This window comes from Anarhichas minor, unplaced genomic scaffold (genome assembly GCF_050575085.1).
Source record: "Anarhichas minor isolate MPS153535 unplaced genomic scaffold, ASM5057508v1 ptg000067l, whole genome shotgun sequence".
In the NCBI taxonomy this organism is placed as follows: Eukaryota; Metazoa; Chordata; class Actinopteri; order Perciformes; family Anarhichadidae; genus Anarhichas; species Anarhichas minor.
The window spans coordinates 1084630-1099477 of record NW_027466513.1 but is presented as its reverse complement, the minus strand read 5'-3'; the positions used below and the strand labels follow the sequence as shown (position 1 = coordinate 1099477).

The window sequence follows — 14848 nt, the reverse complement described above, 5'->3', positions numbered from 1 at the left end:
AGAGACAGAGACAAGAGTCTAATGTACAAGGATTTTAATGGTTAGGAAAAGCATTTGTTGTACAAAAATAAGTTCTATTTGTAGACTTTGACTTCAATTAAATCTCAATACCTAACAGCTGGCTTAATAACTGGTTGCTATCTGACTCGTGGTGAGATGCCACAGATTCTCACTAAGATGAACGCACGAGGATGTAAAATGATCCAGTACACAAAAGAAAAGAAAAGAGCAATGTCTGAAAAAGTAAATATAATTTTGTTTTGCATAAAAGCCTTTTTTCTCTTCTGCTTTCCTCTTCTGTTTAACATCTCAGGACCACTAAGATCTTTCTTGTTACTCGATGAGTGATTGCATGTTTTCAACTGACCCCACAGAAGAGGAGGACTTGTAGCAGTAGACTCCGTGCTTGTGCTGAGGAGGTGGGAAGCCAAAGCTGTGTACCCCGGGCTCAGAGGGACCACAGTTTCTGCGTGGCTTGGTGATGGGATACCGAACGCTTCCATCAGCCAGCCAGCCGGCGTCACAGTGGTCCAGCCCTTTTAGCTTCCAGGCAGCATAGAGCTGTCCGACTTTGGCGACCTCCGCTCCGTCCTCCTGACACGCCTGCTGAGCCTCAGTCAGGTTCATCTTGTGAGGGGGCTGAAGATAATGGACTTTCCCTTTGAAGGGAACACATTTATTGTGACATTAAGAGAAACTTCTGCAGGCTGGATAAAGCTCTTTACATTACATGCAGTTAATCTCATTTTAACTGTCATGCCATAAGGCTGATATTCAAGCTAATATTCATTTTTTTAATAAGGATGAAAAGTGGGGAAAACTATACAACAGTTAGCGCTCATATAACATTTAGTAATTTTTCTAGTAGTTTGACTGAATTACTAATTGATTTGCGTTAGACGTCTTGACTCAAGTTGGCTGCTGCACACTACATTTTGACATGTCACAGCAAGAAAATCACAGGTGTAAATAATGACATTAGCTGCTTTGGTTTCAGGGTCCTGATCAGCCCTTTTCACAGCTGCTATTTTTTACAGGTCGTTGCAGAGTAAACACAGGTGTAATCAATAAAATTAATTATGGCCCTGTTCCATTTAGGTGGGCCGGGGCCCTGTTATTGTGCACACTGGCTCACTGGAATGGCTGCAACACGTTATAGAACAGGACCGGAATCAATATTATCAATTACACCTGTGTTTACTCTACAATTACATGTCAAACTGACTACTCTGAAAAGGGCTGATTGTGCATGCTGGCTTACTGTCACACTGAATAGAGCAATCGTTAACGGAATTAGTAACACCTGTGCTTCTCCTGCTACAACAAGTCAAAGTGTGCTGTGAAAAAAGAACCTTTTCTAGAATCCAGATCTTGAACCTGTGACGTTATTGGTCTCACACCACCTCACCTCGGAGTGAAGAGGAGAAGCAGAAGACATCGTAGCGATGAAGGTGCAGACTGTGCCGTCTGCCATAGCTCCGGACACCCGGGGCGAGGCCGCGCCCGCCGCAGGGCACTCTGGGCCGGGTGATGGGGTACTGGACTGTCCCGTCGGCCAGCCAGCCTGCATTGCACCAGTTTAGGCCCTCCTTCCAGGACTGGAAGAGCTGTGTGAAGGTGGCCAGTGTGGAGTCCTGCTCCTCACAGGCCTGCTGGGCTCCCAGGAAGCTGAGGTGGTAATGACCACCAGGGTGCTGGTAGGGAAACACCACCCCTGAGTGGAGGAATTGATTGGACACTGTTACACAAAGTATGTGGGCCTCAAAGGTCCCTCACCGGGACACTTGGATAGAACAAAGCCATCATTAATGTTATTAGTAACACCTGTGCTTCTGTCTTTGAGTCAAAGTCAAACTATCTGCAAGGTAAAATTCCATTTAATTCAATGAATCTACAACTAATACAACTTAAATATATACTACTTTTAATATGTTTTTATACTGCTACTACAACACACATCAGTAATAACAATGAGACTTCTAATATTGCCAGACATTATTACATTTCTATGTTACAGAAGAGAGGGAATCAATTAACCAAGTGAGAATAATTGTTAGCAAGCAAGAAAACCCTCAAAAACCCAGGATTGACCATAACTTGTATCAGATATACAGTTCATATTCATATAAATGTATACCAATTTACCCCAAAACAAGTACAACTTAAACAGGCTAAAAGCTCAACGGACTCAAAGCTCTATTTTTAAACCGGATCTCTGAATAGAAACAAAAGTTGTCTGTGTTAAATGAGAGTGGAAGTCATGGTATATGGACACATTGTACCTCGTAACTCCAGATAAACTGAAGTGCTCCTGTCCTCCAGTCCGTCCACCACCTCGCAGCGGTACCTTCCTGTATCATTCAACAGGAGGTTAGTCATCACAAGTGTGGCATCTCCTGGGAAATACAGTGGAATAATGACTTTTGTATGACTGCATTGTTTTTGCATAACCTGCTGTATTTGTAACTTCGGATGTTGTGACCATACAGTGTCAGTAGAGGTCAGTATGACACCATGTTTCTGAGCTCTGTCTATTTTTTATGAAACTGTAACTTTGCCACTTCGACAACTTTAAGCATTTTATATTATTTGGTAGTTCAAATAATGTTTTATGCATTCTGGCACCACAAAACTGCTGCTTTCAAAGGCTCATTTAAAAGATAGAAATGTTGATTATTTGCAGAATAGTTTTCAGCTTTGCAGGTTGTCTTGAACTATTTCAGTTATTGCCATAATTGCAACACCTGGAATATTGTTTGACTCGATGTAAGATACCAAATACAAATACAAAAGGTCTAATACATTTACAAAATCGTTAAGCAAATTTCAGAAGCTCAATTGACCAATAAAGTGACTCGTGTCATAAAGAATAAAGATAACATATTTGATTTATACATTTTTCTCACTTACCGTAAAACAATATTCTGCTTGCGTGGTTTGAATCCCAAAAAAAGCTTTGAGGTTGAGGAGCAGAAGTTAGAAGAAGTCAGATGGGAACAAATCCGTTTCTTCAAGATCTGAAGCGCACAGTGGGTTTCTGGTCAAAGAACAAAAAGCGTAATTTTAAGTCTCCTCGAGTCTTATTTACCGATGATGAAACAGGTGCATCTGTAGTCAGTCAGTGATACGTGTATTATAACGTTTGGTTAAAGAGTGAGAGGGCTGTAATCCTCATCTACCGCGATGGAGCTGTTGGACTGGAAACATACCTGAGGGTGTTTCTGCAGCCAGCGAGTGAAGGGAGGACAATGATATCCCCAATTTCATCCATCAGTATCTCACATGTATAGTTAAAGTAGACCTATGGAAAAAAAAATAGAAGTTTTCTCAATTTTCTTTGTGCATTTTCCATGCATATTCTACAAAACTACAAAAACATAACATTTTACCGAAAAACGTGTATCCAGTTGAATCTCAAACTAAACACCATGTTATTTATCCTATAACCATTCAGACTGCTAAATCTACTTTAGAGTATAGAATAAATATGATTTTATCAAATGTGATAACATTTTATACTGCAAGGCAGTTTAAGTGCACTGGGTGAATTAATAACCATCTTAAAGTACAGATGAGTTGTTTTACTCCCACAAACCCAAGTTACAGAATCACTATTTTTCTTACAGTAGGGCCAACCATAAGATTTAAGCTCATGTTTGTGGAGGAATATCTTGGGTGAAAACTCCCAAACTCTCTGAAAGCAGATGTTTGTTGCAGAGGCTGGTAGCTATTTTTTTACTCCCGGAGGCTCTGTGATCTTTTATAGGAAAATGTGCAATACATGCAAGAAATACACATATATGCAGTAAGGCATAGACACCAACAGTGAGGACAGATGTGTTAGAGATGCTTCGTCCTCCACTGTATTCATTTCATAGAGATGAAAGCTGTTGCCAGGGGCCAAACATACCAGGACTGTGAGTTTAGCAGGGAATTGAGCGCCTAACAGGGTGTAATTACTCTTGTTAACAGCAGGCCAAAACCCGGTAGTCCAGCGTGGAGAAGAATCCCAACATATCTATCGTGGTTGGGACAGTGTGTGAAGAAAGCAGGATGCAGCAGGTTCGTATTGGAAATGTTTGAGTTTAATTCTGTTCTGAGAGCTTCAAATTAAATACAAAGTCATACTTTGACAGCAAAAAACAATTCCTTTTAAAAAATATTTATTAAATGATCGCAGTTCAAGATCAACAATGAATAATAATAATAAAAAAAGAATGTAAAACAATGTTTATTTTCTACATGTCTTTCTACATATTTCACATTTGTTGTAAAAATGATTTAAATGCAATGAAACTATTTGTAAGTATGAAGTGGAAAAATCTGCTGAAATATGTAAAGAAAACACGAAAGCTCCATCACTTGATTGACAGATCAGTGGGCTGCAGTTCAAATTTGAAAGATTACATTTTCTACTCTTGGACATAACCTCTTCCAGGATTGTTGGAAATGCCAAAATATTATTGCACAGGCCCTGCGTCATTCGTGCTCGAGTCACTGTCCTCCGCAGACTGTTAAAACAAAAAGGTGGGGTTGGCTAACTGGTTAAAACTGGCAATTTAGCTTTGAGTACAACTGGAAGAGGTGAAGAGCACTACTATCACGTCTACCGACTTACAAGAACCTGAAATCAGGAGTAAATAATATGAACTAAGAGCAAATTTAGTGTTTATCCAAAGCTATTAAAATTCAACGTATTACTTCGTACAGGACTCTCTGTGAGCAATGTCAAAACAATGTTATTAACATTAAACATTAAAGTTAGAAAGTGCTACAAGTGTCAGAGTCCCAGCAGCCAACGGGAGCTTTATTCCTCTGCTGTGCTTTGAGGAGATGGAGCGACCGGATGAGGATGGAGCACTGTTAGATGAGTTTCTAATCATCGCAGCCCAGCAGCTCCATGCGCAGAGTGATGCGCTCGTGCCACTCCCAGGGGACGACGCGGACGTACCGGGCGTAGAACGGAGGCTCGAATAGATTCTTCTTGTGGGTGTTGTTGTCAATGTTGCCTTGGAAAAGCTGCGAATAAATGTTAAGGTTATGGTTAAAGTAAAAACAATCAACTATTGAGCAGAAGTTATTGTATAAAGCATGTTCTGTCTACGTTTGTTCAGTTCACAAAGAGCAACAATTCTGTTGTAAGAAGAAACAGGTGATGAGGAAGGAAGTGGGCATCCTGCAATGTACACGTTTGGTAAATACATCCGTTGAATGTCTTACTGACCAGACCATCAGGGGCTGTTCATCAAACTGAGCTGCGCTGCCTTCTGACAACCTTACGACCCAGATCTTTCCAGCCCCACCCAGACGTTAAGAGCTTTTCAGACGAAGCCCCCGGGCAGCATCATTATGCCACGAGCCTGCTGCGGCTCTCCGCTCAGTAAAAACATCAAAGCTACAGTTTTATTGGATCTTCTGGGTCCAGCTATTGTAGCTAAAAATGTCCTAGTTCTCTCAGAGAGAGAAGCCATGGCTCCACTTCTCCAGCAAGAGACATAAAATACATCTCATCAATCATGAAGGGAAAGAGAGAACAGAAAGGGCAGCGGACATGTTTGACTTCTTTTTACAAACTTTACGTGTTACTTTTTATGCAAAAAAATGCATCAGAAAAGAGGCTCTGCATTGAAATGAGACTCATTTATGAAGACGTACATACATATACATACAGTATGTCTGACCTTATCATTGCTGGTGTTTTCCTGCTTCACCATACTCCATGACTCTCCATCGTTGCTGTAGGCAACTTTAAACAGTGTCACAAACTGCACCACCCCAAAGTCCTTGGCCCCCTGAGTGATGATGCCTGTGAGTCGTTTTGTCTTCTCTAGATCGACCTGGCGAAGGAACAAAGGAGACAATGATACTCTGAAACACCTGCTGGCTTTGAAGGACACTTTTACCAGTAGTGACATTTCCCCCCCCCCCCCCTCACCTGGATCCACTCTGAGCGGTTGTTGTGTGTAGGAGACCAGGCGTTTGTCTTCCCCTGCTTATCCAGTCGGGCAAACTGAGGGAGCCACGTGAAGGTATCAATGCCCCACGTGCGGAAAGAGCTGGAGGCCGAAAGCTGCCCATCCGAGACGAGGCGAGACTTCATTCCCAGAGGCTCTGAGCAACCTGCCGTGTTTGAATAAACTGTGAATCAAAAGCAGGCGGAAAGAGGGAGGATGGGGAAACCCAGAGCGACAGAAAGAGAAAGAGGAAAGAGAAAAAACAGAATTCACCCGAATAAATTAAATTCAACTTTCATCCATCTGAAGAAATATTCAGAAGAATGTGATTGATTCAAATAATTTTTACACCAAAGACTGACCAAGAAGAGGCATACAGAGCAGAAGAATGCATGCACTAATGTGTGTAAAGTGTGTGTAAACATCCACCATGTTTCTGTGTAAATGTGTCATGCTCAAAGAAGGACAAAAAGATGGAGGTGTGTTTTTTTTCCCTCGCTCTGTGCGTGTGTGTGCTTGGAATTGCTGCTTTAACTGTTGCACAGTGAGGTCTACACACAGAATACTGTTTATACTATTCCTATTCTATCTAACCACGGCTGGATGGAGGCCACGTTATGTAGCTAAAATAAAGTCTTCGAATGTCAAGTTTGCTTTTCAGTGTAACCCCAGCAAGAAGAAATAAACACACCAAAACAATAGACAGAGGGAAAGTTAAACAAAAGAGACGGCTTCAAGGAATATTATATTTTTGAAAAACAAATGTTCAAAATGAAAAGAGGCTTTAACTTGCCTCAACTTGAACTTACTGTAGTTTGTCTGTTCCTTTTCAATAACATCAAATGTGTCATAATAATAATAATAAGATAATTAATCATCAATAAGTAAATTGTAACCGGGTGTTTTCTGTGTGTTTACCATTGAGTTCACAGCCCACCAGCTCCATGCGCAGCGTGCAGGCCCTGCGGCAAACCACAGGGATGATGCGGATGTACTGGGCCACGATAGGAGGGTCAAAAAGGTTGGTCTTGGTGCTGTCGTTATCTGTGTTGCCAATAAAAACCTGCAGCCCACGGACACAGGAAATTAGGCAAGTATCGGAAGAAAGAGAAGCTTTCTGCTGGTAAACATCGTAAGTAACTTGTGTTAAATACAAGGGAGGTCCTCTAACCTTGTCCCTCCGTTGGCCGTCCTCTCTGTAAGTGATATAAGCGTTTCCATCGAAGCTGCTCGCCACCTTGAAGGCCTTGATGTACTCAGACGTGCCCATGCGACTGGCACCCTGACTGATGATGCCCGTCAGACGCATCTTCTTCTGCATATTAATCTGTTGTCAACAAGTGAACAAGTGTTAGTCAGCGTCCCAGCTCTCGGTCGTCAGCCTCATGGTTTTAAAGTGCTCGGGTTCTCCCACCTCGATCCAGGGGTTCCTGTCGTGGGCTGCTGACGTCCAGGCATTGACGATGCCCTGGTTGTTGAGTCGGGCCAACTCCGGGCCCCAGCGCTGAAGACCCAGAATGCCGTAGTGCAAAGAGGAAGCTGAAATCTGGGACTCCACGATCGCTCCTCCCTCCATCCCCAGCAGAGAAATGCAACCTGGGACACAGCCATTTCAATATTAGCAAGCAAGTTACTACACTTTCTCCTGTTTGTGAGTTTCGACATTTTTTTTTACCTCTCTATAGTTTAAATCAACATTTTTGTGTCCACTGAAACTTTAATTGTGGTGTTAAAAAAACGTTAGGCTCTTTATTGTGTATTTTCAAAGTTTTCCACTTAAAATAACTTACTTGTGCTTGACTAACCACTAGTAGTAATAGTAAAATACTAATTCTTAGATTTCATTTACACCTTTTGAAAAAGTAGGTAGTTGGTGAACGTACTTAGCTGGCACTGCTTTCCAACATACGGTGAGGGGCATTGGCACGTGTAGTCGCCATCGAGATCTCGACATATCCCTCTATTCTTACAGGGCTGGTTGGCACAGTCGTTCACATCTGAAAAAATAAAAGTCAGCAACTCTCTGCATTATTTTCATCTCCTCAAACTAACTTCCGTCAGGACTCACAAAAAAGATGATTGTTAAGAGATGTGGTGCACACCTGCTCCACAAACCTTAGACAGAGAACGGAGGGAGGTGGAGGCAGGTGGAGGGCCACAATAGCCTAACTGTGTCTCCAACATAAGTAGTTTCTCTTAAATTGTTCACGATGACAGAAATGCGCCCGGGGGCAGCACTGAGGAGGCGGGACCCTCTTGGCAACCAGCTTAAAGGGCTCAGCCAGTTAAAGGTGAAAGGTCACGGTTGATAATTGTAATTCTGTGCAATGACTCGATGAATGTGAACTTACACAGGAGATTTTAGGAGGTTATATCTGTTCATCATCAGTTAGCCCACAAACTGTTTATGTTTATGTGTTTATGTATAATAATAATAATAATAATAATAATAACAGCTCTGACAGCCGGACAAACGTCTCTTTAGAATATATTTTGTATTTCTGCTGATAAAATTAGTCAATGAATGTCATATACACGGTTTCCCAGCTTTGTCTCGATCTTGCTTCACAGACAAACGCCTTGTTTTCCTCCAACAACGCAAGTCTGTGGTCACTTCCTGTATCCTATTTGAACACTGTACAGGTAATGCTTTCTAGTCTCCACTAGGTGGCACGCTGGACCAGCATGTCTACGTGGTTTATCTAGATCAGTGTTATGATCGTGATAAAAGGGCCTAATATCTTTCCCAGGGGATGCTAAACCAATTTGTGAGAGAGACTATTCAGACATAAGACCAAGCAATATAATACTTTTTTCTATACAAAAATCTGGGTTCCACCGGAACATGTAGTTGGTGATGAAAATATAGATACTGACCAAATACAGGCCATACTGTATTATTTTGTGTACATGTAATGGGAGGAGATACAGAAGAAAAAATAATGAGAGTTATTGACTAAAATCTGACAAGCTCCCTTGACAGGAAATCGAAGTTAAGCTCCCTTTTGAGACAACGCCTAACTTCAGTTTCCTGTCTTCTATCGAGCCTCGCAGTGCCCTGAACGATGTCCGATCATGTGGTTAAAATACCACATCTGGAACATAAGTCAGCATTATCCTGCAATGAATGTTACCAATGCACTAAAGTTATCCTACGTTGAATTTATTGAAGTATTTAACTGTGTTTTTAGCCGGTAGCCTTTTTGTTTTCATTCTGGTGCATCTCTATCATTTAAAGTCCTGCTGCTTTGGCTACTAGCAGTTCATTTTCGTATTGCACAGACAACAATCAACCTGGATTACCCTTTGACACAGAAGAAAACGTCTCAATCTGCTGATTATGAGCCAAGATCTGTTTAACATTCGGTACAAACTACAAAACAAGATCCCACAGGAAAATGTGAAGTTAAATGTAACTTGTCCAGTCTTATTTCCCCTCTAGAAAAACTCTACTGGAAATGAGTCAAAGGCCAGAAGAACCAAGAGTCTCTGCATGTGAGCTACCGGAAAACCTCAATCGCAGGGCAAAGTTCAATGATATTGTCATATTCATCGAGCGTGAAGTCAAAATAGTGTCTGACCCAATCTTTGGAGACATTCAGAATACACAACTTCATACAGTAAACAAAAATGTGAACAAGATCAAAGCAGTCATAAAGGAAGAGTTCTCGGGACCTATCCTGACTGGAAAGGACTGGTGAGATCTGCACGAGTGCAAACCAAAACTAGCACGATGGACAGGCCAGTGACCAAACTTTGGCTTCTGCAAGAAGCTGAAACATAAAGTTATTAGTGACTTCTTACCCTTAGGGGAATTTTGGGTTTTTGTTTGTTTTTGTTTATTCATTTTATTATGGATTTATTGGCTCCATTATATAAATATCTATTGAATTGTTTATGCCCTCCTGCCATTAACAATTAGGGGCCGGTGTGTTGGAGCCATAATGTGGTTTTGTTGTTTTCTTATGTCTTTGAGGGAAACATGGGGTGTGTACACATGCAGTTCTGACATTGAACAGTGGGTGGCACATTAACCTAAAAAGTGCATATGTAAGTGCCTGGTAATGAGGACCAGGTGTGTGTGTGTGGACGGGAAGCTAACAGTTTTTGACCGTGTCAACGTGTCAGCTGGCGTGTCAACCGGCATGTCATTTAGAAGTTTCAAGGTCTTATATTATCCTGTCAAGTAACCTGTGGTATGCTGTTAAGGTGTCAATATGCATTTGAATAAATGGATCAACGGATCGAAAGAAAGACAGCGCATTGGACAGTGAAAAGTTCTCCCGTTCGCCCCCAGTGGCTTTAAAATGGATATTTGTTAAAGTCACTACATTAAGTCAAAAACTGTTAGCTTCCCGTCCACACACACACCTGGTCCTCATTACCAGGCACTAACTTTACCAGACTTCAGAACTTAAGCACGTGACAGGTTGACGTAATGCCACACAGGTCAGTTTAATTATTTTTCCCGTTACCACTAAGAGGATTGGTCACAACTTAGAAACACATGCCTGTATGGCTGTGACCAGACTGGCACAACACAGCAGATAACACTGAGAAACAGGTGATCCTACCACGAGAAGGGCCTTGAAATAGCCTCACTGATTTCAGCTGGGATTATTTTTCACATGTTTTGTTGACGGGACATTCGTGCCAAGTATGACTGTATGTCTGTGCATTTACTGTACGTAATATATGGGACAGTTTAAACCTCATTCCAACAGTCCAGCCTGTGACGTCTGACTGAATCAAAATGAGAAAATGTTAGGGAGTAGACAACCACACTGCAGGAAGACTACAATTGGTGGTCAGGCTGTGGGCTCCAGAGGGAGAGCTGTTCATTCACAAAAAAAGGCCTCTTCAGTAATAGCAAGAATTAAAGTCATGCAAGCTACTTATATTTGATCTTTTTCATCCCTATAACTTTTTTCTTTCAGCAGTCGTTCACACAAAGCTTATAGTTGTTTCAATTCAGAAACACTTCTTTCACTCCAGAAGATTTTGATAATCAGTTTCACGCCCCGGAGAAAATAATCCTCTATTTCCTTCCTTTTCTAATTATTTCAAGTCATTCTTCCACTGATAAACCTAAAATTCAGCAATAATTCCAAGTCATTACATTAAGAGGATATGATAGGATTCACTTTTATCAAATTCTTCTTCATCTGATTTGGTCAAGCTTGAGCACAAACAGTTGCAGTGTTGAACCTACGTGGAGGGCGTCTGCATGCTAAGAGACTTGGAGTGGTCTTAAAGTAATTAGCCGAACAGAATGACCGCAGAACCCGCTGAATGAGGCTCTTTCATGGAAATGCTGAGCGGACTACACACCTCTTTCACCGCTGATGATGTGACAGGATGGAAAATGCTCATGTGTTCATAGAGAAGTCTGCTGAAAGTGGAGCCCACTCTGCTATTTCTATTACTCTGCCTGTCGGACAAAAATGTGGCTTTACATTCTCTCTCACTCACTCTCATTTGCTTGCATGTCAGCACTTAATATTGAAATAAAAGCTTTCCAAATTAATTGAATAGATAGCAAAATATCTCGAAGAAAACTGACAACTGACAGTACAAATTTAAAACAATTTATGGTGAATGTAAACATTTAAATCCACAGGGCAAGAGAGGCAACTCAGACTCATGAATCACATCCACAAGGAACTCACTGATCTGGCAGTGCACTCCCTCGAAGCCGGGCTGGCACTTGCAGACGTACTCGTTGAAAACGTCTCCTCGTCTGGTTGGAGTGATGATCTTGCACGACCCATCGTTCTTGCAGGGGTTCAGACTGCAGGGTCCTGAGAAAGAAGGAAGGAAGACAAATTGGTTTAAAGCGTCTGATGTAACCGAGCTTTTCCCTCTAAGAGATTCCACTTTGCCGTACCGATCTCTGTCAGGTTGCAGCTGTCTCCCCCGAAGCCATCCGTACAGATGCAGATGAACGGATCCTCTCCTATCCCTGTCACACATGTTCCTCCGTTATGGCAAACATTCACCTCACAGTAGTCACCTGAGGAAATGAGAGAAACAGGGAGTTATAAAACAGACAGTACAGCAGTGCAGCTACAACACATGTTGTTTTGCATCAATTGCTGGCCTGTGAATGTGGAAACATTTAGCCTCCTGATCTTGTTATGCTATCACTTAGATTCAAGCCACAGATGAGCAGAACAAGCTCCCACTAATTCTCTGGAGGTTGTCACAAGTCATTCTGGTCAAATGAATTGATTTACTTTGTTAATTAGAAGAAAATATAGACGATTGAGAAGGAAAAAACAAAGAGTACCATTACCAAATCATTCATGAAATTTGTTTAAAAAGGTGCCCTCCGGCAATTTAATATTGCACTTTCATAAAGTCGGGAGACTTAGGAAGAGATAGATTTAAGAAACAACAGAGCCTGAGATATCCTAATGTTAAGTCCCAAGTACTATAGGCCACGCCTTTCAAACCCCCCCAAGCCACAATAACCCTGGTGGCATCACCAGGGTTCTCACAATAGCAGTCCCTGTGACGAGAAAAGGGAACGTGATGTGTAACATTGGTTGACTGCCCCTTTAATATTTAAAGTGATAATGGTAACATAACATGCCGAGTTTGGGATGTATTTGTGGCATTGTCTGACCTTCTCAGTGCTCAGAATACACTAGGTTCTAATAGTCAGAATCTGATCTACTGTGTTTCTTTGTTGCTGGAGTGTCTGGCCTTTGTAACAGCAGTGGTGCTGCAGCTTCGGCCTAAAGTGCTGAGTCACAGATCCTGGCTGGATTAGGAAAATGATGGTATAGACCTCCAGTGGGAGCGGCAGGGCACAGATTTATGAGTCACACTGAAGCTGTCAAATTTACAAAGCCTTAACTTTGTGGTTTTATTTTTTTTTCAAACCAACCAGTCGAGTCACTACCGATGCCACGTCAGTCCTTCAAGCTCTGAGCAACAAGGGTGGAACTTTTTTGTAGACAATGTGTGAATGCTGGAGAGTGCAGCCTCTAACAATGAGGCCTAGAATCACAATATTGAGTCGGTGGACATGATTTTTGTCACCGTTCTCTAACTGTTGTTGTCAAACCTCTAAGAACTTGGCAGACAATCTAATTGACCAGAGGAAACAATTTAAATAACAAAAGAAAAGTGAGTTGTTCAGTTTAATGTAGTTTAGTAAAATTGTTTATCATGGAGTTTAATGTGGGAAGAGAAGTCCTAAAAAATTGCCCCATGAATAAATGTTGGAATGTTATTTGTTTGTCTTTTTTTGCTCTATATTTAAGGAATGGTGTCTTTTTGAGAACAGCTAGTATTTATTGCAAAGATACTGAAATTAATATTTGGTAACGGACTGATGTTAATAGAAAAAGCTGTAAACAAATAACACGTTTTTATGCAGCCAACCCTGACAACAGAACGTGTCCGTGTGCAGGATTAAGAGCTTGCAGGATTATGTTGTGTAACGAGCAGTGCAGCAGCTCGAGAGTGGCTCGGGACACGCAGCACACCTGACTGACAGGTGGGTAAGGAGCAAAGCCAAATAGGCCCTGAATGTACACAAACATCATCAGAAGAAGAACAGCAGCCGCAGCAACGACAGTCAAAGTGTCCATATTTGGCAGCATTTTAAGTGCTGCTGGTTGGCGGCACATTTCCAGGATGAACTAAAGTCAGGTGGGTGGACAGCTGGTTTGTGTCGGCTCCAGGGAAGAGCACATAATGGTGGTATTTTCCTCTCCACGCCATCTCTTTGTGTGACCAGAAAGATGCAACCGGGGACAACAATACATTCAAATGTAAGCTCAAATAAAATGTGTACAAATCTTTTGTTTGCAGGAAATAATTACATTTCACTACAGCACGTAACATCTATTTTACAAACCTGCCTCTTATGTTATAATCACTGTGTAAAATAGTACTTTGTAATAGAGGAGCCTCACATGTAATAACAGAGTCTCACATTTCATCACTCATTCCACCGTGACAATAATACGATGGCACGTTGGGATGAAGGATTTATACACATTAAATATTTACTGTGTTCTGGAAAAACTGCATATTTTCATGACTGAATGCATTTCATGGGTCATTTGGGGATGGGAAATGATAAAAAAGAGAAAATTGTAATTGTTACATAAAAAAAGCAATAAAATGAAAGACATTTGGCATCCAGTGGTTGTTTACTGAGGAAAGACAAAAGCCCCCACTTTTCCCATCACCAAGAGACATTGACACCCAGTAGGAAAAAACAAAACTAGATCCTCAAGAGTCAGTAAAAGTAACAGAAGGGTGAACTACCTTAATGGGATACATACACAATGGCATGGAAAACAATATTAGGTAGGCCTGTCATAGTTCTGTGCCAAAGTTCTCCAGTGGAAAACAAAGTCTGGTGTTAGAAGTAGAAACCTATGAGATTCTACACAAGAAAGCAACATAGACGGACAGCAAGAGCTCTGAATGAATGCGATTAAACAGATTTGTGTCGATGGCTTAAAAAAGACTTACCTCTGACTGAACACAGGCAAAGCAGAAGAGTAAATGTTGTAAACGTAGCTGTTAATACATTTCCGGGACGTTTCATGGTTGTTTACTCTTACTTTGTTTTGTTCCGCACGATTGTTTGTTCGCAGCACTAAACGTCTAAGTAATGCTGCCTTAAAGGACTGTCGGAAATATCGGAATTCCGACGGGGATATAAAGGAAGTACGAAGGGGATGAATGAGGCAGCTGGGATTTTTCGATAATACCCAAGTTAAGGACATGTGACGTTCAATGGGCGGAGAGCTCGGCTGTAAACAGATCGAGACAGTAACGTTTCCTTCTATATCCATCCATGGTAGTTTATTGGGCAATTCTATATTGTTGCTCTTTAATTTAGAGGTGCCTTGTATTTTCGGTCATTC

At 41.4% G+C, this 14848-nt stretch overlaps 2 protein-coding genes across 2 annotated transcripts; both read right to left on the bottom strand.

The window, feature by feature from the left end:
• Positions 1 to 333: 333 nt before the first annotated feature.
• On the bottom strand, positions 334 to 2448 carry LOC142934123 (hyaluronan and proteoglycan link protein 3-like). The gene is made up of 3 exons (XM_076078543.1): positions 2283 to 2448; positions 1409 to 1714; positions 334 to 659 (listed from the first exon to the last, which is right to left on the bottom strand). The coding sequence occupies exons 1-3, from the start codon at positions 2446 to 2448 to the stop codon at positions 334 to 336; spliced, it is 798 nt and encodes a 265-aa protein (XP_075934658.1).
• Positions 2449 to 4089: 1641 nt separating this feature from the next.
• On the bottom strand, positions 4090 to 14559 carry LOC142934309 (lactadherin-like). The gene is made up of 10 exons (XM_076078842.1): positions 14451 to 14559; positions 11842 to 11967; positions 11624 to 11755; positions 7838 to 7951; positions 7369 to 7550; positions 7126 to 7281; positions 6873 to 7017; positions 5936 to 6138; positions 5682 to 5837; positions 4090 to 5019 (listed from the first exon to the last, which is right to left on the bottom strand). Exons 1-10 carry the CDS (start codon positions 14524 to 14526, stop codon positions 4876 to 4878), a joined length of 1434 nt encoding a protein of 477 aa, XP_075934957.1. The 5' UTR covers positions 14527 to 14559; the 3' UTR covers positions 4090 to 4875.
• Positions 14560 to 14848: the final 289 nt, after the last annotated feature.

Excerpts from the sequence above, each read along its gene's own strand:
- LOC142934123 (XM_076078543.1), bottom strand. The coding sequence starts at position 2,448 with ATGCAAAAACAATGCAGTCATACAAAAGTCATTATTCCACTGTATTTC. Across the intron at positions 1,715-2,282 it reads AGTTTATCTGGAGTTACGAG|GGGTGGTGTTTCCCTACCAG; the intron begins GTACAATGTGTC and ends TCCTCCACTCAG. Across the intron at positions 660-1,408 it reads CTTCTCCTCTTCACTCCGAG|GGAAAGTCCATTATCTTCAG; the intron begins GTGAGGTGGTGT and ends TTCCCTTCAAAG.
- LOC142934309 (XM_076078842.1), bottom strand. The coding sequence starts at position 14,526 with ATGAAACGTCCCGGAAATGTATTAACAGCTACGTTTACAACATTTACT. Across the intron at positions 11,968-14,450 it reads TTGCCTGTGTTCAGTCAGAG|GTGACTACTGTGAGGTGAAT; the intron begins GTAAGTCTTTTT and ends TCATTTCCTCAG. Across the intron at positions 7,282-7,368 it reads ACAGGAACCCCTGGATCGAG|ATTAATATGCAGAAGAAGAT; the intron begins GTGGGAGAACCC and ends TGTTGACAACAG.